Source organism: Takifugu rubripes, chromosome 1, assembly GCF_901000725.2.
Source record: "Takifugu rubripes chromosome 1, fTakRub1.2, whole genome shotgun sequence".
In the NCBI taxonomy this organism is placed as follows: domain Eukaryota; kingdom Metazoa; phylum Chordata; class Actinopteri; order Tetraodontiformes; family Tetraodontidae; genus Takifugu; species Takifugu rubripes.
In genome coordinates, this window is record NC_042285.1 from 1,565,602 (window position 1) to 1,591,586 (window position 25,985).

General features: G+C 46.6%; 1 protein-coding gene across 13 annotated transcripts in view; it reads right to left on the minus strand.

Moving 5' to 3' along the window:
• Positions 1-25,985, minus strand: part of tanc2b (tetratricopeptide repeat, ankyrin repeat and coiled-coil containing 2b) — a 98,594-nt gene that overhangs the window by 4,035 nt on the left and 68,574 nt on the right. For 10 of the 13 annotated variants that reach the window (XM_029848828.1, XM_029848837.1, XM_029848829.1 and 7 more), the window contains 24 exons: positions 23,701-23,884; positions 23,008-23,256; positions 19,243-19,374; positions 14,303-14,341; positions 13,203-13,484; positions 12,919-13,043; positions 10,975-11,206; positions 10,302-10,471; positions 9,898-10,176; positions 9,371-9,538; positions 8,751-8,911; positions 8,146-8,251; positions 7,934-8,056; positions 7,200-7,436; positions 6,918-7,127; positions 6,372-6,465; positions 4,524-4,657; positions 4,263-4,386; positions 4,002-4,177; positions 3,758-3,890; positions 3,006-3,035; positions 528-619; positions 224-370; positions 14-114 (listed from right to left, as the gene is read on the minus strand). In XM_029848828.1, the coding sequence (XP_029704688.1) occupies positions 14-114; positions 224-370; positions 528-619; positions 3,006-3,035; positions 3,758-3,890; positions 4,002-4,177; positions 4,263-4,386; positions 4,524-4,657; positions 6,372-6,465; positions 6,918-7,127; positions 7,200-7,436; positions 7,934-8,056; positions 8,146-8,251; positions 8,751-8,911; positions 9,371-9,538; positions 9,898-10,176; positions 10,302-10,471; positions 10,975-11,206; positions 12,919-13,043; positions 13,203-13,484; positions 14,303-14,341; positions 19,243-19,374; positions 23,008-23,256; positions 23,701-23,884 (3,728 nt within the window). The remainder of the gene's footprint in view (positions 1-13; positions 115-223; positions 371-527; positions 620-3,005; positions 3,036-3,757; positions 3,891-4,001; positions 4,178-4,262; positions 4,387-4,523; positions 4,658-6,371; positions 6,466-6,917; positions 7,128-7,199; positions 7,437-7,933; positions 8,057-8,145; positions 8,252-8,750; positions 8,912-9,370; positions 9,539-9,897; positions 10,177-10,301; positions 10,472-10,974; positions 11,207-12,918; positions 13,044-13,202; positions 13,485-14,302; positions 14,342-19,242; positions 19,375-23,007; positions 23,257-23,700; positions 23,885-25,985) is intronic. The other 3 variants (XM_029848795.1, XM_029848793.1, XM_029848801.1) reach the window with 3 other exon arrangements.

Genomic DNA, 25,985 nt, shown 5'->3' on the forward strand with positions numbered 1-25,985 from the left:
CTTCCAGCTTTACCTGCTGCTACGCTTGGCTCGCGCCCTGGCGTAATAGGCCTCGTAACATTTTGGTTTCAGTTCCAGTGCCTTTGTAGCAAATTCCTCAGCCATCCCAAAGTCCTGCAGAACGCAAAGAAAACACCTAAACTCAACACCGCCAACGGTGCGTGGTTGCCATGGTAACCCAGGAGAATTAGACAAATCTCCGAAGGCGGCCCGGAGGACTTACGTTCATTTTCCTGCGACATCGGGACAGGTTGAGGAACAGCGATACTTTTAGTTCCCTGAACGTCTTGAGGTCCTCGCTGAAGCCTTCGCGTGGGAACTTTTTGAGAGCATACTGGTAACGTTGTGCCGCTTCCTTCACCTTCCCCTTCTGTTCCACAGGAAAAAGACTAATAAACATCCCACTAGATGACCCCCCCACGGTATATTGTCATAACTAGCAGCCCTAAAATAAAGACCAAGGTTATATTTGACATTTAATAGACAGTTAATACAGCAGATTTGTAGACGAATGTCTGCAGTCTGACCTTGTAAAAGCCGTCCCCCTCCTCGATGAGTTTGCTGAGTAAGATGATCATGATGTCGGGTTTGGAGGTGGCCATGGCCCATGTGGCCGGACCTGCATCAACACAGGAGGAGGAGGGATGAAAAGGGAGGATCCGAGAAACGAGAGACAGAAAGTCGGAGAAAGAAGAGAGCAACGCAGGAATCACCACACACACACACACACACACACGCACACACACACAGTAGAAACAGGGATGAGCACAACTGTTGGGATGAGTGATGGAGGAGAGATGAGCGATCCACTGCAGAAAAAATATTAGAAAACATTTTGACAGTATGGAAACACCGCTGTGCTTCATGTGTTTGGACCGAGTTTTGGAATCAAATGACCTTCTCAACTTATAACCACATTCTAAAAAAAATAAAAAATACCCGTTGAGTTTTAAAAATGAGAAATATTCGCTTTGGACTAAAATAATCATTAACTGCAACCAAAACACAGTTGAGAAATACAAATGGCCACATATCCCAGACCAAATTATGTGGCACAGAATTAGGAAGAGGACAAAAAGCAGAATTATGAGTTAGACTTTTGCATTTTTGAGACCAGAAATAGAAAAAAAATATCTGAAAATCGTTAGAAATGGTTGAATTTCAATTCACTCAACCTAGAGTGACCGCTGAGCCATAACATATATTTAGTAAAAGCATAATATTGTGGGAAGAGGAAGGGACCATGGTAACAATGAGGAGGGGACCTTGGTAACAATGAGGAGGGGACCATGGTAACAATGAGGAGGGGACCATGGTAACAATGAGGAGGGGACCTTGGTAACAATGAGGAGGGGACCATGGTAACAATGAGGAGGGGACCATGGTAACAATGAGGAGGGGACCTTGGTAACAATGAGGAGGGGACCATTGTAACAATGAGGAGGGGACCATGGTAACAATGAGGAGGGGACCTTGGTAACAATGAGGAGGGGACCATGGTAACAATGAGGAGGGGACCATGGTAACAATGAGGAGGGGACCTTGGTAACAATGAGGAGGGGACCATGGTAACAATGAGGAGGGGACCATGGTAACAATGAGGAGGGGACCTTGGTAACAATGAGGAGGGGACCATGGTAACAATGAGGAGGGGACCATGGTAACAATGAGGAGGGGACCATGGTAACAATGAGGAGGGGACCATGGTAACAATGAGGAGGGGACCTTGCACAGGGAGACACAAGATAAGTGCAAAACATAAAGAGAGAGAAAAGGGCAAGCAGGGGTGCAGATGTGGACTGTTCACTGAGCTGGTGGGGGTGCTGGGGGGGGGGGGGGGGGGGGGGTGGATGCTACTGTCTTATATGGCATGAGACATCTGAAGACGGTCGGTGCACAGCTGGGAGCGGTTGATCACCTCCGTCTGTGGTGGTGGTTGGACAGAAGAATCACAGACACATGCGATCGTATGCTAACTGACAACCATACAGCTGTTACTGGGGGGGGGGTTCCTCATGCATCTGTGGGATGGAAGGTACACACCTCTGAAGACAGGCTGGAGGCCGGGCATGCTCTTGTTAACCACTTGGATATTACAGTCCCGCCAGGAATTTGCAACATCATGATCACAGCAATTAAAGGAAATTGACGCAATCCCAGAGTGTCTCTGCACAAACTACGGTCCTCGTCTCAAAATGGGAGGAAGACGTTACCAAAGTCACATCTGTGTTGGTCGGTCCACCAAAACAAAAGACAGTTTTTGCAAGCAGCGATAAATCCACTGCATCTCAATTAGCCTGGGTTACCATGGCAACACGCAGATTTTCAACCACAAAATACACAAAGGGAGGCCAAAATGTCCAAACAACAGTCCGGACTAATCCCCCTGACAGAGGCGCCTGTGTCCACACGCGCCGACCTTCAAGGACGCCCATCAATGTTTGGTGCAAAGTTTAAAAAAAAGCAGCCACATCTAAAAAAAAAATCAGAGCATGTACGACCTGCTCAAGTGTTCCTGGGGCGATAAAGTTGGAGCAAAATATCACAATTATAAGAATTGTGTGCTCTGATCACGACGAGGCACGAGGCTGACACCCGCAACGCTCGAATCTGGCTTTTGGCAAAAAAAATAAAATAAATAAAAAAGAGTGCGAAACAATGCACCTTTCAGACTACAAAACTGCTTTAAAAAAAAAAAAGCAGCAAAAGTTTCTCCTGTGGGTTTGTCATTCTATAATGTGAAATGCATACATTTGTGACCACATTCATTACAAAAAAAATTGCAAAATCCTGGAGGGACTGACATTAGCATCTACTGCTACGCAATCGCAACCGAGTCGCTGTCTGTGCTAATACCTTTTGTGTGTTATTATTTGTCAGTGTGGGAAGGTTTTTGGTAGCTAAGCTGGCCTGCTGACACTTAGGACGACACATACAACACAGAGAGAGGAGATAGAGCTGTCAAAATGCCTGGTGGGGTGAGAAGTCGACAGCCTTGGCTTTACCTCGGGGCCGACTGGGCAGCGTCTGACATCCTGAGGCCGAAGAAAGAGGCGGAGGGGTGAGGGGGAGAAGGAGAAGGTGGCGGAAGATATATAAGTGGTGGGGGGCACAGGGAAGGGGGAGGAGGCCAGAGTTGTCAGAGAAGTTATGGCAGTAGTGATGAAGGAGAAGTGAAGAAAAAAGGAACACAAAAAGCAGCAGTGAGACGCGCAGATACAAAAGAAAAGGAAAAAAACTGTGAAAAAACTACTACGGGCACTAATAACAACCTGTCTCTGAGCAGAGGAACAGAGAGAGAGAGAGAGGGGGAGACAGAAGCAAACAGAAAGCAAAGCAGGATATTGCAGCAGTAGTACAATAAAAAGAAACACACATTGGAGCCATAAATAGCTGAGAAGAAGCAGCAGAATGCAGCATGAGAGGGGGTGGACGACATACTGGAGCAGGAAGCTGTGAGCTACATGGAGACACAAACCTGATTCCATGGCTGACTGCAGTAAAACGCTACAGTGCGCTGGGATGACTTAGAAGGAAGTGCCTATTCACCCCTTTTCTCCATTCACAGTCTATTTCATGCAGCTCATGCTTCAGCTCTAGTCTGTGACCTTTTAAGTACAATCTCACACCGAATCTCATTTCGCGGCGGGCAAATAACCTTTGATTACGACACAAAGGGACGTGAGGTTTGCATTCAGAAGAGGTCCTTCTGCGAGCCCAACAATAGCCTCTTCACTCTGTTGACCTGCAATCGTACCTATCTTGGCTCCTTTCTTGAGCAGCGCCACCACCACCGAAGTGTTTCTGCAGCCCACCGCCCTGTCCAGGGGACGCATCCCGCTGTAGTCCACGTGCTCGATCATGGCCCCGTGGTCAACCAAGAACTGGACCTGAGCAGACAAAGCATTGTGACAATGGCGTTCACCTGTCAGATGAAAGTTGGACCCACATTGTGGGTGGAGTTATTATTCCAGGATGGCGTTCCCACACCAAGAACTCACCACCTCAGAGTCCCCGTAGAACGCAGCCAGATCCAGAGGGGTGCGGCCGTTCTTGTCCGCGTGGTCGGTGGCAGCACCGCTCTCCACGAGGTAGCGGACGACGGGCAGGTGACCCTTCAGACAAGCCCAACTCAGAGCGGTGAGACCCTCCTTATCCATCAGAGACAGAGAGGCTTCTGGGAAAATCAACACAAAGCATGTCAAAACAACAAACCGCCCATCCGAGTATTGACTTTTCCAGTTTATTGACTCTGTTCCGACCTTGAGCCAGTAAAAACTCCACAGTCTCCAGGTGTCCCTCTGAGGCGGCCATCATCAGAGGAGACCGGCCCTGTTTGTCGGCCATGTTGACGTCTGCACCGTGCGATAGAAGCAGGTCCACGATCTGAAACCAGCAGTCGTGGTCGTCAGTGACATCTGATTTTATCCTCAGAGCATCCAAACAACGTCAGCTATAACCAGACTATTTGACAGGATCTCTGCATTTCCTGCCCGTGCGTTCACAGGAGCCATGTGACCGACCTGCCAGTGTCCCTGACGCACGGCGCTGAAGAGGGGGACGATGCCGCGCCTGTTGGTCTGCGCCACGGCCGCACCCTGCTCCAGCAACACGCGGCAAACCTCCAGCTTCCCCCGGCCCGACGCTGCGGTCAGAGCTGGACAGGTGGAAACACACCGGATCAGGAGACATTCGCTCATTTCATGCATCAAAAAAAAGTGTATCGATTAAAGCACGTGGATGCGTTTGGATTGTGATTATCATAAATACTGGAAAGAGCCAGAAAAATACGAGCCTTCCTTTTTCAAAGGCAAAGTGCCCCGTGATCCTTTTTCAAGTGATTCTTGAAAAGAGCAAAAGAGCGAAAAGAAAGGACGAGGAGAGGAGAGAAGGAGCTGCGCCCTTTAAACCGAGGAGCAAAGACCTTTCAAAAGACGTCTTCCTGAATGTTGTCATTAAAACGGGAATCGGGAAATGAAGAGAGATGTCAGATATCAGCCTCTGAGTGACTGAGGGGATTGCTCCCATGTCAGGGCTTTTCCCACTGACACTGGACATTTAGAGGCTGATATTGATCCCAATAGGTGGATATGTGTGAAGAAAGATATTGATATATGTGTCGACAGCACAATGAACACCGTCCACATCAACCACTATACATACTAAAATGGAAACCTCCATTCCTTCATTTGCTGTTTCCTGGCTTCCCAATTAAGGAGGAAGTTGTTCTGGTTTTTATGCTAATGCACCCGCTCCTCTAAGGGACAATTATTGATTATCCTCATCTATAACAGCGTGACTGAGCGCCAAAGTAAATACAAATAATGGATCAAACTTATTCAGCTGGCTGTCTAGTTAAAATGGCTCCCGTGACTTCACTTATTAAAAATATTTGTTTGACAAAGCTGTTATTAAAGGAGCATTTGCAAGATTGCTTCTCAACTCATTTAGCAAAATGTGAGGCTACATAATGATGTTACGTATAATGCGTTTACACTTAGCCAGACAAATTATTGTAGGAACTGGAAATACTCTATAATCATCTTCTGGTTTATTGAATAATTGAGCATTCAAAACTCCTCATACCTGCCTGCATCAAAATCGTTCTGTGCTTCTTTATTAGCACTGAGATGCACTCATCAAAACACTCTTTGGGCGCTCAAGCCGCCCAGGCTGAGCCTACAGGACAAAGACAGTGAACGCATCACGCCAACAGTCAGCAATCTGGACCACCACCAGAGAAACAGCTGCACACACACGTGCCGTTGGCGTCACAGCGCTGCAGAAACCACGTTGACAAGTTAAAAACTGGTTTTATCCCAACAGCAGCCGGGACCACATAAATACACAACGTATCCCCTCTGGCACAATAACCTCCGTTTATATGACCCATCCGATAAAACAGCTCATCTTCCAGAACATCCCTCCTCTCAGAGATGAAACCACGGCTGAGCGAGACTCCTCTTCTCCTGACAGCGAGAAGCAGCTTTTTTTTCCTACACCCTCCCTGCTTTAAACGAGGTTTCAGAGCATTAACTATAGTGATACATTACATTTCTCAACAGCAGCCCACAGGGCAATCAAACTTGTCATTTCCCTGAATCGCTCTCATCCCTCCCCCCACCCCCGGAGCGAGCCCAGCCCTGCGTGCGCGCTGATGACACCGCCGCACTGCCATCAGCACGTGACGCAGCAGTAGCTGCAGACACACGAGAACGGGCACTGAATCCGCACTGCAGGGCTCAGACTCGCCAAACAACCCACAGATTATCCACCGTCCGAGATTTCTGACACCTCCACGAGCCACCGAGCATCTCCCATCGTCTGTCAGTGTCTGTTTATCGGGCTTCTGGATAAACGAGCACTCCTACCTGTCTCCCCCCACAGGGTGTCAAAGTTATTGATCTGAATCCGCTCCACCTCCTCTTCATCTTTCTCAGGCAGGTTCAGCAGGTAAGACACAATCTGACAGAGGGGGGAAATCAGCACGGTAGAGATTAAACATGTCAAAAGCGAACAAGCCATCACATCCCATTACAAGTCATCTCTCGCGGCAAGTGGGATTTAATAATGTGATGTAAAAGGCTGAGCTTAAAATGATTGATGGTCTTCATTAACAACTACATCGACAGTCAGGAGTCAGTCAATCAGCTGTAAGAACAAACTGGCTAATTGCTTAAGCCTTCCCAGAGCCTAATTAGCATCATACATCATACACTGGTCTTCATTTCTCTTGCTTTTGCTTGTGACGAGCTTTCCCTATTCCATCCCTCTTTGCTCTAAACCTCCAACTTGTACAGACTTATTGGAGTTTTTACTCTCTCTTAAGAAAAAAATCTCAAAGAATGTTGAGCTTAAAAGCAGAAAACCACCAGTGTTGAAGCTGATATTAGATGATTCAATAGCATGGAGGCTACCTCTGTATATCCCATACTGGCAGCAGCGATGAATGCCTGCTGGGTCGCCTGGCCCTTGGTGAGGCCTGCCTGCTGCTGGGTTTGAGGTGACTGCTGCTGCTGTTGTCCCATTCCCCAGTCACAATGGATGAGGAACTTCACCACCTCCATGTGGCCCCTCAGGGCTGCGTGAACCAGCGCGCACTGGCGGTTCTTATCCAGGTGATCCACCTAGTGACGGCAACATGGTTCGTGAGAGAAAACAGACTTCTAGCTGCAGCTCCTCCCCTGTGCTCCACGCACCTTTGCTCTCCTGCGGTAGAGGGCGGACACGATGGCCATGTGCCCCCCCGCGGCGGCGTAGCACAGCGGCGTGAGACCGCTCTCGGACGGAGCGTCAACAGAGGCGCCGAACTCAAGCAGCAGAGACACCATGTCCATGTAGCCCAAGTGGGAGTGTACACACAGGACGGGGGCGTTGTTCAGCACCTCCGTACGGTAGTTCACATTAGCACCTCCGAGCATCAGCAGCCGGCTCACCTGACCACACACACAAACTGGGTTAGACTGGAAAGCACAGGTCATGGCTGAAGGGCGTATAGGCGGAAATCAATAATACTGGGGCAGCAGAGCAGGAGACACGTGAGGGTGTGGAAAACTCTGGCGCGGACTGGAGTCATAATAATGAATTTAGGTTTCCGACATCCTCCACCTGCTGGCCAACCCCAGCCAAGCTCAAATAGGATTTTCACTATTGTGCTGAAATGGAGGCTGAAAACGTAATTTTGACAAAGTGGACAACATAGTAAACGAAAGTGTATTATTTCCCAAGGCATTTAGGCTCGGAAATGGAGATGGAATTGGAAATATTGTTGATCACAAAAGAGGAAAACATCAGAGGAAGCAGAAAATGAAGGAAGTTCTTTTGATGCTCTCAAAATTCCCTGATATTCTCGATATCTCCGTCCCGAGAGAAGCTTCCTTAGAAAAACACGCTTCAGCAAGCAAAACACTTTCAGAAAATGTTGAAGTTTTACCTTGATGTTGGGAGTGTAGAGGTTCCGAAGTGAAGAGAGAGCCGCCGAGAGGCCCTCCGTGCAGTACGATACCCACAGGCCTTGCAAGATAGACGAGGAAACCCCGACTTTCTTACTGAGACCCTTGAACGGAGACAGCGTAAATATTCATTACTCTGCAGCCAGACCACAGCCGTGTGGGGGCGTGTGAGCGAGGACAAATCATGGTATACCTTGAAGATATGTGCTTTGAGGATGTGATGGCCCAGCTCAATCGTCTGCTGCCTGTTCAGCTTCTCCTGACGGGAGAACCAGAAGGCCAGTAGAGTGTGTCCGCTCCTGCGGAGGGGAGAAACGGGCAGCCTTTCAACGCTGGGGAATGACTCACCAGGCCGTTAAGTTGTGCTGCCGTCAGCACGCTCGGTGCAATCACATTTGCTTTTATTACGGGGAATAAAACATTTACAGGCTGAATAAACACAAATGCTGTCTGAAAGAGGAGTGCAGAAAAAGGATGGCCTCAGAATATGTAGCAGCAGGTGGCAGCAATAACAGCCATCATTTATTATAGCTGAAGTACTTCACTCTTAAAATGCGTACGTGGGTTTGGGAGGGTGACGATGTAATTGTATGTTATGGATGTAATGAGGTTTTCTTTCCCGTTATATCCGTATTTTCTTGACAACCACCAGAAATTTAAGAAATTTCAGCTATTACAGTGGATTGTTGCTGAGCTTTCTCATACGTCAGAGCCGCGCAGGAACAGAGGAACACAGCCTTTTGCGTGTTTATCCTCCACAAACTGTGTCTGAAATGGGAGATTCCCGCCCCCGCTCACCTGGGATCACACAGGAACTTTGTCTTTTCTCCTTCTTCTCTCCAGATCAGCCACTCCCTGAAGGAGGGGTGAACAAACATCCTGGTCCCATCCCTCCTCTTCACCAGGAAGACTGACAGGTTGTCGACGCGCTGCTGGAAATCCTCCCAGTCTAGAGTACCCTGCAGCCAGGAAAACAAGGATTCACATGTTTCCCAGCCTTCTGTCTCCTCCCTTCCTTCAGAACAATTAACCACCAAGGGCTCTCTTTATTCCACATAAACCTGCGATCTTGTTCTTATTTAATGCATGTAATAATTTCAGCTTGCACTAAATACATTAATCGCGACATCTTGGTAATCACTTTTATGTAATTTTGCTGATGTTACGCTGGCGTGTTGGTTCAGAGCTATAGTGTGCAGCCTTAAATATTTGAGATTTAACCATAAAAATGGAACAAATTTAATAACCTTTTCACTGATAGAAGTGCTCAATGGATAATATTTTCCCTGAACTGCTGTTTTAGCTCAAGGATAAGATTAGCATGGCACAACTTTAGCGGATATCTGATGCATAAATTGCTCTTTGCACCAGAGGCTTAACTCTGATTTTGGTTTTCTTAGACATTTTAGAATGGCTACCTGCAGTGAGCCAGCATTAATGGCCTGATAGATCTGCTCATCAGTCAGAGGATGAAGCGAGGCCACGGCCACGTTGAGCAGAGGCAGCGCCCTCTCGAATGAAGACTGGGTGGGAAAACGCATGTTGCACTGCAGCAGGTAGACTTCTGCCAGGTTGACTGGCACCACCTGAGGAGGGGGAGGGAGAGAAGAACGCAGTTCTGCTTCACATCCACTCAGAATATGAATGCGGCACATTTGTACAAGCGCCGGTGCCACGCGGCCTTCCTCGGGAATTCGAAGGTTTTCCGGACGCAAGGCTGAATTCATGAAATTAAATGAAGCAGCTGGTGTCAGGTAAAACGTTTCATTATGAAACGCACACTCCTACAGCATCGTAGCGGTGTTGAGTGTGACGGTCATGAAAGAGCCACCATACAAAGAATATCAGAATGATCAGAGTTGGCTTTCAAATGAGGCCTCTAGTTTCTGTTTATTTCCTCCCACATTTTAATTGCTGATTCACCACCATTTTAAAATATCTTTACCTTGTAGCTGGAACTTTTGAGGACCAGATAGCCCTTCTCGATGAGGTCAAAGGTGAGCTTGAGGTACAGGTAGGAGCCCTGGCTCAAGGCCTTCAGGTGGGCGCTGAGCTTCCCAAAGGTGGTGTTATCCATCTTGCCATTGAGAGAGATGTTGTTCTGGATCTCCGGGCTGCTGTGGATGCGGTGCAGGATGTAGCCCTGCAGATCCTGGTCTATGGCATCGTTCTCCTCCAGGCCGTCCAAAGAGATGCGGTGAAACGGCAGGTCGCTGGTGATGTCCTGAGCATGGACAAAGGATCCAGTCAGAAGCTGGTTTTTAAGCTCTACTGATACACACAACTGCTCCTAATGAATGACAGGTCAAAGGTCAAAGGGGTGACCTGTCTGAAACCTGTGTCCTCTACCTGTAATGTGGTTCTGACTGTGACCACCAGTTTGAGCCAGGGAGGGAACCTGTTGATGGTTTTGGTTAGGAAGGACACAATGGTGTCTCCGTAGTCTGGCTTGTGAAACTCAGCCTCATTCAGACCGTCAATTAGGATGATGAGGTCCTCCTCGGAGATGATCTTCCTCTCTGGAAGGGAAAGACGCTCTATTAACGAACACATATAATCAGCTACTATCTGCTCACCAAGAGGCAAATATACCTATTTTTTTATGGAGGGAGGTTTTTTTCCTCTTTGAAAAGAAAAATCACATGAAGCTCTAATCTTCATTAAAAATGAAAGCTTTTGGACTGTACGAGATGTATAGATGGAGGGTTGGGGGGGGGGGGGAGTACAGTGTTCTCAAAACTCCTCTAGGATGACCAAGGATTTGAGTGAAGGAATAAATTGGACAGTGAAGGTCTAAAAAGATATGAATAATATAGTAGGAAAAGCTTCATGGATGATTGTGGTGGATGAAAACCTCTAAATTTATAATGAAATTCTTTTTTTTCCCCTGGAGATGTTCCACTAGACACCTCTAATATAATCAAGGTTATGATCCTGACCAAAAGAATCGAAGGATACAGATGTGTGGGTGAAAATATCACTGTTTGCAATGGATGATTTTAAAATGCGCTCTATGTTTCACCTTTATAAAGTGCATCCAGTGGCTCAAGGACACCTCTCCTGAAGGAGGCCAAGGGGTCCTGGACGCAGGAGCGCAGACTAAGGATACTCTGCAGGTGTGGCTCCCTCAGCAGCTGCTCCCTGTAGGCAACGAGGTGTGGCGAGCGGCACAGCAGAGCCGCAACGTTGTGCACAAACTCTGGCACCAAGCAGGTGTAGGCGTTATCCGCCTGGCAGTAATGGTACGCCACCACCTGGGGGCGACAGAGAGTTGGTGGAGGTTTGGTTAGATAACCTTTTACCCATCTCGTCTTCACAAGCTAAATTAAATATGATGTAGTTTCAGACAGCATTGCTAAAAAAATATACTACAAACAAAGAAAATTGTATTAAGAAATTAAAAACAGGAAAACAAATTTACGCGACCCTGCAAGAACCTTCCTTTTCTGAAAAAACGACCTCTAAATCTAATTAAAATGAACCAATTTTGGTCTAGAGTCGAACATTGTGCAAAAAAAGACATTCATGCTAAAAAGTAGACAAACAAAGTAAAAATACAATGACAACAGAACATTTATGGTAAAAAGTCCCCAGTCAGATTAGGGCTGTAAGGAACTACAGCTACAACTCATTCGGGATTGAGTCAACTTCACGGTGGGTGATTGCAGTATAATGGAACATAATACTTCTCGTTTCACCGCATGCTTCAGCCATTAATAATTCATTGCTTCCGGTCGCCGGGAGACTCAGGTCATGCCTGCGCTTACGTGCTGCCACAAGAGTCAAACACGGTCTTGTGAAATGTTTCTAGAAACACCTGAGTGGATGAATGGAAAGTCTTCAGCTGCCCAAACTGTCGAGAGCAGGGACTTTTCTGAGGGGTTAGGCGACAAAACAAAAGCAGCAGGTGTGACCGAGCGCTCTGGGACTCAAAGATCACAAACTGTTTGACTTTTTAGAGGCGGTGGCAGCGATCAGAGGGCTCAAAGGAAAAAGGGGATGGGGAAAAGACCAATCAAAAATGGAATGCTAATTTTTGGTCACAGTAGAATAAGGGGCTTAAGAACAAAGGGGGGTGAGAAAGGGAGTGAGCTTAATTATTAATGCACAGAGTTAACAAGATCTAATAGCTTGGCTGGGAAATGGCTTTCTGGAGGTATAAATATTTCATAAGGCTCCCTGGCAAAGTTGTTTTTTCTTTTTTAAACACATCTGCATAATGCATCAGGCTGGGACCAGGGATGCAGATGGCTGAAGCAGCCGAGGGAAGCAGAGGGGTGAGGCGCGACAGCAGACATCCATAAGAGCAGGAGAGGGAAAAGCATTTAGGTTTACACCAAAGACTGATTGCAGGGTAATCCTTCCAGCAACGATGTTTTCACAGACGAGCAGAAAATATTGAAAGGACTTTCACTTATGTCATTTGTTTTGCCCATGCTCTGAGGCAATTCCACAGAAGCTAATTATGATCCTATCCCAGAACCTGTGTTGGAACTAACTGGGAAAAGAAGACACAAAGCGGAGCCATTAAAATTATCTGGCAGTTCCTCAGTTAAAGGAAGACTGAAATTTTCACACAACAGAGAAATTAACATCAGTAATGAAACGGTAAAAGGTCTATTTAACAGCTACTTATGCAAGTGGAGCACAAATGAGACCCTGAAAAGGTTCAACCTTTGATGTGATTGTCAGTCTTCACACGTTGGAACCAGTCTTCTCAGTGTTATCTACATATATATGTAAATTAACTCTTACTTCAATGATAAGATTTAGATTACAAATTATACCACAAAATGAATCTGCTTTGAGTCATTTGTGGGGGGGGGGGAAAACCACTCCAAGTTGAGTATCTCCAGACTTGTTTCTGCAGCAGGTGGTCGAAAGAATAAAATGACGTGATGAACATGTGAATTAGAGGGAACTTGAGCCATTAAAGCCTGGACACAGTCACAGGTGTATGTGGTACCTGAGATGCCAGCCTCCGCATGGCTTCTTCCTGGCGCCGCCTCATCTCCGGGGTCCCGGGACAGCTGCCTCCTCCCAGGGTGCCGTGAGTGGGCTGAGGCTGAGACAGGGGGAACCCCTCTCCATCTGGACATGGGACAACACAACGCGCTGGCTGTTTAGCGTCGCACACTCACAGAACTATTTCACCCTGTTCCTGCACGGCCTTTTTAAAAAATGTCTCCGGTTATTTTAAAGGAACTATAGAAAGATTGAAACCAGATACGGGAGTAAAAGACTGCTTACGTTTGGGTGAGGCCTGGGGGCTGTCGGAGGCAATCTGTCTCATACGGGTACCGTGGCAGCTGAGTGCCACAAGGCGGGAGATGATGGCGGTCTTGCCAAAACCAATATTGGCCACCACCGCCACCCCGCGGCTGGTGCTGCCGCTGGGCCGGTTGAGATGGGCATCGATCTCTTGGAAAAGCCACTCGCGGCCCGTGAAGACGGAGTCCATGGTGATGCTGGGCACCTCGAACAGCAGAGGTTTGAGGGCGATGTCTTGGGGCCGATAAGGTGCAAAACGCACTGGTGGGTGAGGAGAATGAAAGGTGATCAGAGGTGTTGCACAGAAAAACGCAGGGAAATGCCCCCGCACACTCCAGCAGGTGCATTAACCTGTCATTGGTGTGTGTGTGAGGGGGGTATTTCTCCCCGTGAGATATACCCTATCGAGGGGCTGCACATAAGATGACACAGATAGCCCCAGGAGAGTACTCATAGCTCTCGTTACGGTCACATTATAAAACTAGAAATGGAATAATAAATTTCCTATAATGCTGAGGGCAACAACATGCGGCTTCAAAAAGAGGGAGTGCTTAAAGAGTCCAGATTGTTGCGCTCAAGGCGCATTTGATTTCAAAAGAAAAGCAGGGGAGGGACTATTGCTGACTGTTTATTTTAGTCACTAGAGGGAGTCATTAAAGTGACGTTCTCTAGAGGTTGGGCATCTTTTCCGCACAACATATGGACTATTAAAGACTAATGGGGTTAAAATGAATCTGATGAGAACTTCTGAAGCTGTGTGATAAATTCACTGTAAATTGGAGTCCAGTTATTCTGGCTGTCATGTCCCTGGTGTCGTCTTTAAAACAGATTTTAGCTCTGAGAATAAAAAAAAACCCCTCTCTTTTATTCAGTTTGCAGTTTCTTCAAATGTTATATTAAGATCTGATAATTAGGCCTCATTTAGACTATGAGTGCGATGTGAATAATCCAAACACTATGCTGGCAAGGGTACGACCCACTGGGTTAGAGCACTATAACTTGCAGTCATGCAAGTGCAGCGGCTGCATGAAGGAGAACGAGCCTGTCTGGTGCAACAAAAGAAATTTAAAATAACTTACGTGACTGGGATTGCCAGGCATGGGTGTTATTAGCAGAAGCTGAAACAAACCAGCAAGCCAAAGACAGAGAGACAGAGAGGAAGAGTAATGAGGAAAGCAGTGAGAGCAGAAGCAAAATAAAACAGGCAGCAGTGTTTCAGAGCACAAGGCAGCGCACGGTGAAAGCAAAACCAGTCGGCAGCTAAAGCATAAGCACAATGTGATGTCGGGAATATGAGTGGATCCACCACCAATGACCGAACGATCCAGATAAACGCACACAATTTCATAGACTACTGTGTGTTCCAAAATACTCTTTCTACTCAAAGTCAGGACATTTTGGCTGGTCCTCAATGTCAAAGGACTGTTTGGGGGTCAAGGCAAGGTTTTAAGGTAGAGGTTTGGTTCGAGACAGGGGGTTAGTAGGGATAGTTAGGGTAGAGAGTTGGCTAATGTATTTCATCAATCAAAGTCCTCACAAAGATAGAAGTACAAGGAAGCATGTGTGGGTCTGGCTCTCGCAGAGACAGAATTCCTAGATTCAAGTTTTTGTGGACAGCCTGTGGAACCTTTAGCTTTAAACCTAAGATTTGGTTCTTTTAGAGCGGTTAAATTGAACCAGATTGGTGCAGTGAGTAATAGCTGCCGGTCAGATGCCGGCCAGTGCAAGAGTTCATTTCACACTCCGCAGCGTATGAGCAATAAGCACAAGGTGACTCAGAGCTTTAGGAAATCTGTATCATACATCAGTCCGGTCTGGCGTTTCGGTGCATGTGCGCTCATTTTGTGCAGGTAGCGTGTGCAGTAAAAAGCAATGGGGGCAGCAGGGAGGGGCTGTGAGCTCTACGTCTTCTGTAAGCGACTCCGGCGTGCTGATAAGAGCAGCGCCACGGAGCATAATGAGCTGATATTACTCTTTGAGCACCTTCCCACAAAGTGCTGCTGCAAGCAGGATTTCACTTCCTTTAATTTCTCCCATCTTGAATGCTAATTATAAGCAGTGAGCTAACAGGAACACAACAGTCTGGTTAAGAAAATGTCCTTTTTATGCAATCTGCAAATACCTGGAAGTGGATAAAAAAAGCATCCATCCTTTTAAACTAGAAGAAAATCCAGTATGTTACAGTGCTCAGTGCAATAAAAGTGTCATCCATATTCCCCGGTCGGATTATTCTAGTACTAAAACAACAAATGCTGTGAGCAGAGGGACACGGCGCAAGTGTCCTTCCTGTAAATTACAAACTGACTTTTGAGGGGGGAAAAAAAGAACCTGACGCAACAATGGTGAAGGGAAAGGAAAGAATTCCTTCCGCTAACAATAAAAAGAATAAAGCAGGAGAATAAAGACCCACAGCTAAATTCTTTTCAGCAACACTAAATTATATTTCGGAGTGGCAGAACGCCAAACATGTCTGAAATGTTCTATCCATCCTTGTGGAATTACTGAACACACCCTCGCATTAGTGGCTACATTCTCCAAATGACAGGAACCATTCTGCTGCGCCGTGTTTGGGATTACTGGAAAGAAAACATGGCAGCCATGTTGTCAACGACGGGCCAAGGGAGTTGTTTCCAGGAAGAATGAGGCGAGCGTGTGTGTAAAGGACGGATGGATGGATAGTTCCTCATAATCCGGCCCGTAACACCCCCCTCCCAGGCAATGCTGAGCCAGGTATCTTTCCAACTCCCCTCCCACCCTCACCTACTGCAATCCAAACGCAGCCAGACAGAGTGCGTCTCAAACGCTTTAATTATTCACCAGGTGAGGATGAGTCAGAGTGGCTGAACAGCCTTGAGAAGGTGGAGGAAGATGAGGAGGAGGAGGAGAGGAGAGAGTGTTGGCAACAGTGGTGGAGGGAGAGCGGTAATGATTGGGGGAGAGAAATGGTTTGGATGGAAATGTCTAAATTCCAAAATCTGTTCTTCTGAAAGTACAGAATATATGAAACAGCATCTTACGTAATTCCTGTTCTGAATATCTTATATAATTCGTACTGAAGGCTTAAAGCAACACAATAAAGCACAATATATGCAGATCTTCTAAAACCCCCTTATAACTGGAAGCTGTCATTAGACAAACTGTATTTACCGAGTTTGTGCCACAGCCAGGAAAAGGAAGCCAGCCAATGTTGAATGAAACGCAGAAAATCCACCCAAATGGAGCTATGTATCAAATCCTAAAGACCATCGGAACCAGATTAGGGCACTGGTTTCAAAAATGGGAGAAACGGCAGATAATGGCCAGATAATCATCTGAAACTCAGCGTTGTCGGCTGCTTTATTGCAAACATGTGGATGCACTGTCATCCACTTTGTGCCCTTATCTACCTCATTGGGCTGCTGCAATAAAGACTTCTGTTTGAGCCCACATTTGGAGATAATTGCTCCTATAAACACGACCCAATCATATCGATGCAGACGTTTTTTTAACCGACGTTTACTCAGGCTGCCTTTGTTTGCTATTGCCCATCTGAAAGATAGAGATCATTAATATGTTGCACTGCTACACTAACGGGCATAATTAATTCAATATCTCTGGGTAAACAAAGTAAAAGCATTTGTTCAATTGAAACAGAAGGACGAGGAGCCATATCTGACCTTTGACCTGAGAATTTCAGTCAGTCTAGTTCAATAATCCATCTTTCAGATTTAGTTTACATAGAATCACAATCCTAATCATCCATCTTGAACTATCCCCGTGGCTTTTTTAAAAGATTAATTTTACTTTTCACCCCTCTATTGCCAAGGGTGTGTCTGTACACACGGCCTAAAATGGTTGCACTTCCTGTTACCGTGTCCTGCAAACCATATTTGGACGAGTATCCTGTAGCCTTTAACGTAGGCGGATGGTGTGTTAGAGAAGCGAGTCGGTAAACCAGTGGAGACCTGCGGCGCCGTTTACAGGAGGATTTAAAAGACAATGAGTGGTAATACAATGACTTTATTTTCATGTGCATCATTTGGTGTCTTAACCAGGAAAAAAACCCATCGGATTCTGTAGGAACTGCCGGTCAAGGAGTGTATGCAGGAGTAATAAAACCCTGTGGAGGCCAGCAGAACACAATAAAGCAAAGAGGTAGGATGAGGGGAAAGAGAGTGAGAAAGACAAACGGTGGGAAAGTGAAGATAAACGAGACTTAAAATGTGTGTGAGCAGAGTGTGCGGTTGATTTTTTTTCCTGCCGAACGGATAAGGTGGGTGGTAAATCTTAGAGGTAGGCAGGCAGGAGCACAAGGAGGTCCATTACAGTCTGACTCACTCTCCTCAAAACAGCAGCACAGCTCGGGCCCCCGACGACCCACATCAAAACAGCTTTCAGCAGAACCAACAAAGATGGAGACCCAGGTATAGCCCACGGTCTTCCTGTCCTCCCCTCACCTGCCAGTCTGCATGCGGCAGTGCTTCATGTAAAGGCAGTGACTTCAAGTGTGGACTTTTTGTGGATTTACTTGGTTTCAATGTTGTAAGTACAGTCTTGTTCAGCACCAAAAGGGCCTTCAAAAGTACCGAACCTCTGCTTTTAGAGCCGCGCTAATGACAGAGAACATTTCACAGCTTATACAAGCTTACACTGAAGGCAGCAGTGCCACTGACTCTTTAGGCCTTTAAAAACAACCAACAATCCTGGAGGGATTTGCCACAAATGTGGCTTTTACTTCAGCGTCGAGCCATGAAAGGGTGACGCGTCTCCTCCTGTCATCAGCAAGGAAAAACCCTCTTCTCCCAGTTGGCCTGCTCCCATCCCGTCTTGCTCTCCTGGTGAATCTGCGGTGCACTCAGGGAGGCTGTGACGCTGATCCAAGGAGGCAGAACGCATGTTAGAATGTGGCGGGCTGCCGTGTAAACACACTCGGCTGCCCTTGACGGGGAAATGCTGAAACAAAGGGGCACTGACTTTCTGTTTCTTTCTGCTTCTCTTCCAATCACCCATCCAGTCTTTCACTCCGCTCCTGTCTGCCCCCGGCAGCTGACGCACACTACATGCCCTCGCAGTAAAGTGGGGTCAGGTGGTACATTTGCATTTACTTGCAAGTCGGAGGGCTACAATTACGGTGCTCATTACTGACTAAGTGACAAAGGAAGAAGCAGAAGGGGACGTTTACTGTTGTGACATAAAGCCATTTGGTGAGGAGGCCGAGGCATTTGCCGCGTCCCAGACTTGAACAGTGTTCAGCGGAGCGCACGTTTACAGTCAACCTCTGAGCATTCAGACAAAGTTTTGGCTGACAAAACACCCATTGTGTACTCCTCGGCTATCTCTCACTCCTCTATTTCACACTTGAGGACACAGCAGAGAGCAGCTGACAGTTTAGAACGTGGAACCACCAACAGCTCAGCAGCATCACCACGGTGACGTGGGAACATACTGAAGCTTTTGTGTACAGGCAGACCCGAGCCGGTAAAACACACACACTGCGTATTAGCCGCCGCTGATTTGCTGTGAGGTTTTAAAATAACCGCTCATGAGTTGTGTTGCTTGTGGGAGGAAATCAGAACAACGTCCTGTCGTTGCTCCTGCTCTGGGAAGCAGAACGTTTGAATCCAAAACACCCTTTTCAGGTCAAAGCAAACGTAAAATGTGTGTAGCAGATATCTGTGTGGAGCTTGTTTTGGTACTGCAGGCAGCAGCTCAGATTAGGTATGTAAGAAAAATCTGTCTGTCGTGGATAAACTGCGGAGAACTTTAAACCCATAAATAATCTGAATAGAAAAACAAGAGAAACTGTCTTTTAAGATTGACCCCAATCAGAAAGAAAAGTGGAAGTTTGGTAATTAAAAAGTTTTGTGTCTTTCTTGAAAGATGGTGAGAGGATGGTGGCCATGACTTGCAGCAGCTGAACAGTATCATAACCAAATAAATACAGTCTCACTCAACAGTGATAAAAAAAACGATTCAATAAACACGCAAACACACGACTGCGTCACCTGGCGCAGCTTGTGTCTCCGCGTGGGGAACTAACCTCTCAGGTCCTGCCCGGAGCGACACGGCCCACAGGTGGTGCTCTGTCTGGGCATGCGCAGTGAGGTGCGTAACGGTGTGTGTCTCTGCTCATCCAGGTACGCCAGGTCCTCCAGGTGGGCTGAACTGGTAGCTGCGCAGACAGAGAGCAGAAAACGAATGAATTGCCAACACGCGTGTATATGTTGAGGTTAAACACACAATACAACACACACACGACACGAACACACTCATTCTCTGGACTGGAGGCCGACGCTTTCATATTTGCCACTGGTCCTGTCCCAGAATTCCCTGTTCTCAGAGTCTGTCACCATCTCATCCGGGCCCATCTCAGGATTAATTCCGACAAATGTCTTATTCATGGAGCGAGCGCTGTCTGACGCTGGCTGCCGATTGTTCGCACCACGCTGCGTCTCCAGGGCCAACGCTCGCAACCCGTGAGTCATAGATGAGATCTGCCGCCACCAGTGCGTGTAAGTGGGGGAAGCGCTTGTTCCACACACCTGAAACTGGACGTTCATTGCAATTTACAATGAAAACAATGAAAACAAAGACGTACCCGTAGATAATGAAGACCAAAAAAAAGATCTATCTGCAACCTGTGATGGGCAGTTACAGGAGAAGCAACAACTTGGAACCCAACGTTTGCTTTTGTTCTCTTTCCAAATTGAGTTTTGGCTGTCTGAACATTTGGCTAATGGCATTTCTTGGTCCATCACCAATCTCTGAAACAGCAGCTGCGAGCACCAAGTTGTCATCGGTGGCAGAAATGAGCCATCATTCTATTTGTTAGATGTCACACTGATCTCGTCTGAAGCCGCTTTCTTTGAAGCGACGCTGGAATATTTCAAAGTCAAATTCATTTGTTTGCCGTTCGGTGCGCCTGGCCCGGCATGTCTCCGCTCACTTGGGTCCTGTTTTTCTTCAGTCACCCCTGGAATAAATGCATAGTGATGATGCTGCTGTCCTGCTACTGCGGGTCAAACAGTGCTGCAGTGCTGCTCAAGCCTTTCTGAGTCACACCAACCATCGAGACAAAAACAATCCACATGGGGTTCCGCAAAATGGAGGAAAAATGGCAGCTGGGAATGCCGCAGGCTCAGCCCTGATGGGACCGGGAGTAATGGTCATCCAACTGGGCTGAACGTAGAGAGTGCAGCAGCTTTAATCTGCTAATCTGACTCGAGCCTACGTGGTCTTCCCGCCTTAAGTTCTACTTTTCCTGCATGTAAAGACTCAAATCTTTGCCCTCATCATATCTGCAATGCAGCAGGCTGCCGGGGATCACGACAAACTCCGACTGCACACGTGGTGAAACAGCAAACAGGGAAAGGAAAACCTCCCTGGAAGAGTGGGAAAACGGACACATCGGGCTCTTCCTGCTCTTGACGCTGACAGCCACGCAGTTAAAGACTGGCTGGGCTGCCATCCAGACGCCGTCATACTATCAGCTCGGGAGCAGATATGAGGGGGCTGCTGATGCTCTAAATGCCTCTCACTTCTCTGCTCATGTCCCCCAGCGATGACTTGAGGTGATAAAGCGGAGGTGCTGCTATTTAAACAATACTATTTCCGGGTATTACACATGAGCAGAGGTGGGATTAAGGAGAAAACCAAATCAGGATCAAATGGAAATCAATTGCTCTTGTCCGCCCCGCAAATTGAAAAACGTTATCTCGGGTGAGCTCTTATCCAAGTCCTGCGAACTCAGACTCGCCGAATCTCTGGTTCTTTTATGCCTTTTTATACTTCATAGAGTTATTACAGTTTCAGCGGGGTTTGGTTCAAACACATTTAATCGCTCTCTGCCTGTTCTATGGAAGCAGAAAAGTTACTTTTGTTGCATGGTTGGGTTGTAAGTTTTGCTTTTGCGGTCAGCTCAACCTGTGTCGAACTGTAATGTGTTTCTCCGCATGATTTTCATGCTTTTAACAGTCCAGACTTTTTACTTGCAGTACACTCTGTGGCTTTACATGATTGCTGGTTTGCCCTCTGGATGTCAAAAGCAGAAAGCTTTTGCTTGATATTGTTGGTATTGAACCAACTAAATGGCAGAGCAGTGATGCCGCTGCGTCTGCATCTGCTTCCCAAGTCCCCCTCATTCACAGGGGCTAGACCACTTAAAATGGAATTTTTAGGTTTTAATTTGGATGAGTTATACTCATCAATATGCACTGTGTCATGTGTTGAGGAAGGTTTTCCTGCAGACTTCATACACTGGGCTGTTTGCGACCGCTTTTCATTGCACGTAAACCAAAGGACGTCTTCAGAAAAAACCCTTCATCAGGTGTTCCTCATTCTATCCGCGTTCTTCTTTTCAATCTGGTGAAATCTTACAGCTTGCTCTTGAAAAGGCTGGTGAAGCTGGTGAGCACGAAGCTGAAGGTCACAGCGACAATCCATTTATTTTCTCTAAAACAGCTAAACTGTAATATTTCTAAATGTTATCAGGCTCTAAATGTCAGTTACCCACCGTACCCAGAGTGACGTAACGCGCTATCAACGGAGTTATTACTCAGCAGCATCGGCACCGTGAAGAGAGCTCCTGGCGCTGGTTATCCCACCCTGAGCTCGACCAACACGGAGCTTCATTAAAGAGAGAAGCAGGCCTCTCTGCCCCTGCTCTCCCTCTCTCTCTGCACACATCAAAGCGCGTCTGGGTGACTCTGGGGGATGGAAACGGTGAACGCCTCGGGCTTTGATGTGCCACTGCTGCAGCCGATCCTCAGCCTGCACTCGCCTCCCACCCCTACATCGTCTAATACGTCTTTGCGGAAGAGAGACAGAGGGATTACGAAACTCTCTCACGTCCCTCTCTCTCCCCGCGCAGAATTCCCGTTCTCTAAATTCAGAAGCAGCGTTCCTTCACCCGTTGGTTGCGTCATCCGCGGCTCACGGTACGCCTTCAAAACAGGGCTGGGACCGTATCGGGAGTGAATCCAGACAGTGGAGTCAAACAGCAGAACATGACCAGCATAAAGAGAGGGTCAGAGCTGCAGCGACACGCCTTGTCAGGCATATAACAGCATTTAGGCCAGAGTGTGTGTCTACAACACAGTGCACACACACACACACACGCTTCTACTCGTGGGAGTGAGAGGAGTGCATAATAAAGCTCATTGTCTCTAACAGCCTCTCTGATGCTGAGAACAATAAAACAATCAGGCCCATTAGGACAGTCTCACTGTTCTAAAACTGACATTTTTTCCACTGATACTTTTAGTTGTACTTGTGGGAACATTTCTTTAGGCGTCTGTGGCCCACACTCTCAAATACCAGGTCTCCTCTGTGATATTTCTGAAGCCGCAATATAAAAGAAATGTATAATTATTATTATCACCATTCTGTTTGTGGGTTCGGTCTGCAGCAGAGGGCTTTGAGACTTTAACAAAATACCGCTGCAGATTTCCAGACATTGCATGTTTTTACTTTTTGTTTTTTTATGTAAAGACTTTTGCCTCTTTGCTGACCTTATATGACCTTCCTTACATGTCAGAGTGGTGGAAAATATGACAGAGTAGTTAAAGTCATAGAATTAGAATTAGAGGTAGTAAAAATCAAAGAGAAATAGTTCTTTAAAATAGCTCATTTGTAATACTTCCACTGCTGGTACAAAACCATTCCTGAGGTCTACAAGGAAAAACAGCATGAATGGAGGAAGGAGAAAACATTAAGGAATCAGAAATACAGTTTACATTTGCCAGGGAAATGAAAAAAGCTCAACTCTGACCGGAGAAGGAGGGACAGGAAGGACGGAGGGACTCACCAGCCACAGAGTTAGGGCGGGGCATGAGGTACAGAGGGATGGAGTGGGCAGAGTGGGAGGACATGCTCTCCAGGTTGCGCTCTGGGATTTTGTTGAGGCTGTAGGTGGAGGCGGTCATGTTTTCATCCACCCTGTACAGGAACGAGTCCATGCCTGATTTCTGCGAATGCCACTGCTTCAGGTTTCCCCGGGAGCCCTCGCCGTATTTCCCACCTCTCTCCATGTTCTCGGAGTAGCTGGTGAGTGTTGCTGCAACACATGAACAGCAACCATCATCCTCTCTCACTGGCTTTGGGAACTGATTGCTGACGTACTGGCGGAAGCGGAGCCTTTGTCTGGTTAAACTGTAGGTGTTGTTCCAAAAACAATTCATCAGGGTGTGTTTTATCACTCCTGGGTTCCTGCTAACAATGTGAGATCAGCAATCAGCTTTCAGGGGCACTAGAGGATTTTCATCAGATACATTTTCTCCTGCAAATCTTGCTGCGTTATTATCTTGACCTACAGAGAAACACATGGTCCTCCACACAAAATGCAATTCTATTAAAAGCTCAAAACTATTAATTTTTCCCAAAAGAATGGTCTGTCGGGGTCAATTCGTATTCATTAAATAGATAAAATTACAGCCGCAGATCACTTTTTAAATGAGAGAAACCAACAGGGAATAGGATCAGCCTGTATTAAATGTCTCACCGATGATCCCGCTGTCTCTGCTCTCCAGGGTCGAGGTGGGACTGGTGACAGAACCGTAGGCGCAGTCCTTGTTGCCAGTCTGGCCAGGCATGGTGGGGGGAAGGGTGGAGCAGGGGCTCCCTGCAGGGGGTGAGGCAGTGCTGCTGGTCAAGGTGGAGCAGGGGCTGATCCTCTGGTTCTGGCCCTGGCGCACAAACAGATCAACACAAACAGTTCAAAAAGAGCAGTTTCAACCCAGCAACGTGAATCATTTGACTGGCGGCTCACCAGTAATCCCAGTGGCCTTCAACCACCCCCATGACTGAATCTACACAACTGTCGAGTGTTTATGAAATATCTAACAAAGTTGTTTTTTATTGGTTGTTTTTGTAAAAGAAAAGACCAATAATCATCATTACATTCTTTTTGTATCCTAAAAGATGCAGCATTTTAAATGCTTTAGTTAGAAATGCTAAGCTTTAGACAGCGTATAATGATAGTTTAATTAATGCTGCCAGGCTCCAAGAGGTATAGACAAAGTATTTTCAGGTATCCACAGAGGCACTTCAACAAACACGGACACAAGCATCATACCTAAAGGACACATAGTATCTGAAGTGTGCAGAGGCAAACGAGACAAAGTGGCTGTGCTGCATATGTGGAAAACACGCATCAACCCGGTGACCCTCCTTAATGGTGATGTGGATGAGTTCAGGTTCAACATCGGGGTAAAAACAGCGAGTGAAGGAGGGGTGAAGTGGCGCTCAAGGCTAAATCTAGTCAGGTTTAATCTGTAGGAAGGAGACAGAAGGACACACCAAGCTAATACACACACCCACACAACTGCTCAGCGGGGAACGGTGCTGAATCTAGCAATTGTTTTTCATTATTGATTAATCTGTCGTTTATCTGTTGACAGCCTTCTGAGGCTCGCGCTCCGAAGATAGACTGAGCTGCCAATTAATCTTGGGATAGGGGGTTTGATCCCTGGGTCCTTGATCAAGACCATTGATCTCTAATTGCTCCCAGCAGCAAACACATCACAGCTCTACTGCCAATCCTGTGTGAGAGCTGATGGAGAAGGCACGTCGGGGAAGACTTGGTTAGAACAGGTCGGTGGTGAAAAATGCTGATCATAGCTGCAGGGAGAGCAGATAACATCTCCAACCTGTTTATTCTGAGTGAAAACAGCACACAGTCTGAGTGATGCTGTTAGATAATGTACACAGCGAATACGAGATAACTTCATACGACAGATCTCCTGCTTTGACCGCCAAATACAGCCCGTTGAAATGCTGATACTCACCTTGATCGAGCGCAGTTCATTCTACCTTTTCAATTAACGTGCTGACATTTGTTAACTAGTTCTAAATATGAAGCACCCAAGGACAAGACTTTTTTACATCACCTGTATCGACTACAAACTCAAATCAAGTTCTATTTCTGGTACCTTTTAACATAAAACTATGCAGGTTCTGTGAACATCAATGCAGGATATTTGCTTGTTTACTACATTGAGCACATATGAGAAATACCCTTCAAAACATGTATAATAAAGGGTCTGCAGAACACATTATAATCACAACAGGTTTGTTTGTGTGTTTGTTTGTTTGTTGAAGGCGTTCTAAAAAGGCAGTGTAGCTTTGTCACTGTTACCTTACAAACAGGAGAATAAAAGCAAAACAACTCACTATCCTCCACAGAATGTGACCTCTGCCCTCTATTTGTGAGTGAGTGAAAGAAAAAAAACAGCGTTTTGACAGGTATTCTCTCAGTCATCTTTGCCCTCTGCTCCTCTCTTCGCTGTCACGTTTGAAGGAACTGGAGCTAAACGGCAGCAAACGTCCACGACATTAAAACAAGGAGGCCGTGCAGCTTAGTCTGCCAGGGAAATGAACTTCAGCTCGTGTGGCCCAACTTAAATGTCACATGAGGATTTGGACGGAGCTCTAACATTGCGTCTACTGAGGGCAGTGAGAGCACGAGAGTATAAAAGGCAATTAACCGCACGCTCTGCTAGTTTAAGGTCACCTTGTTCTGTCAGCTGGCGAGGTCTGGCAGCAGCTAATATGGAGATTTAACCATGTGGGATGGAGGATGAATGGTACGGCTCTAAAAGACAGTCCCTGATGCTCGCTGGTAAGGACGGAAAGGACAAACTCTGAACCTTCTGTAAACATCGAGATGTGAATTTACTCCATTTTTGCAGTTTACTATATCAACTGCAACTGAGTCCTGAGGCAAGATTAGTCAAATTTGGTGGGTAATGAATCAGACAAATTAGTATTTGATGTTCTTATATCTAA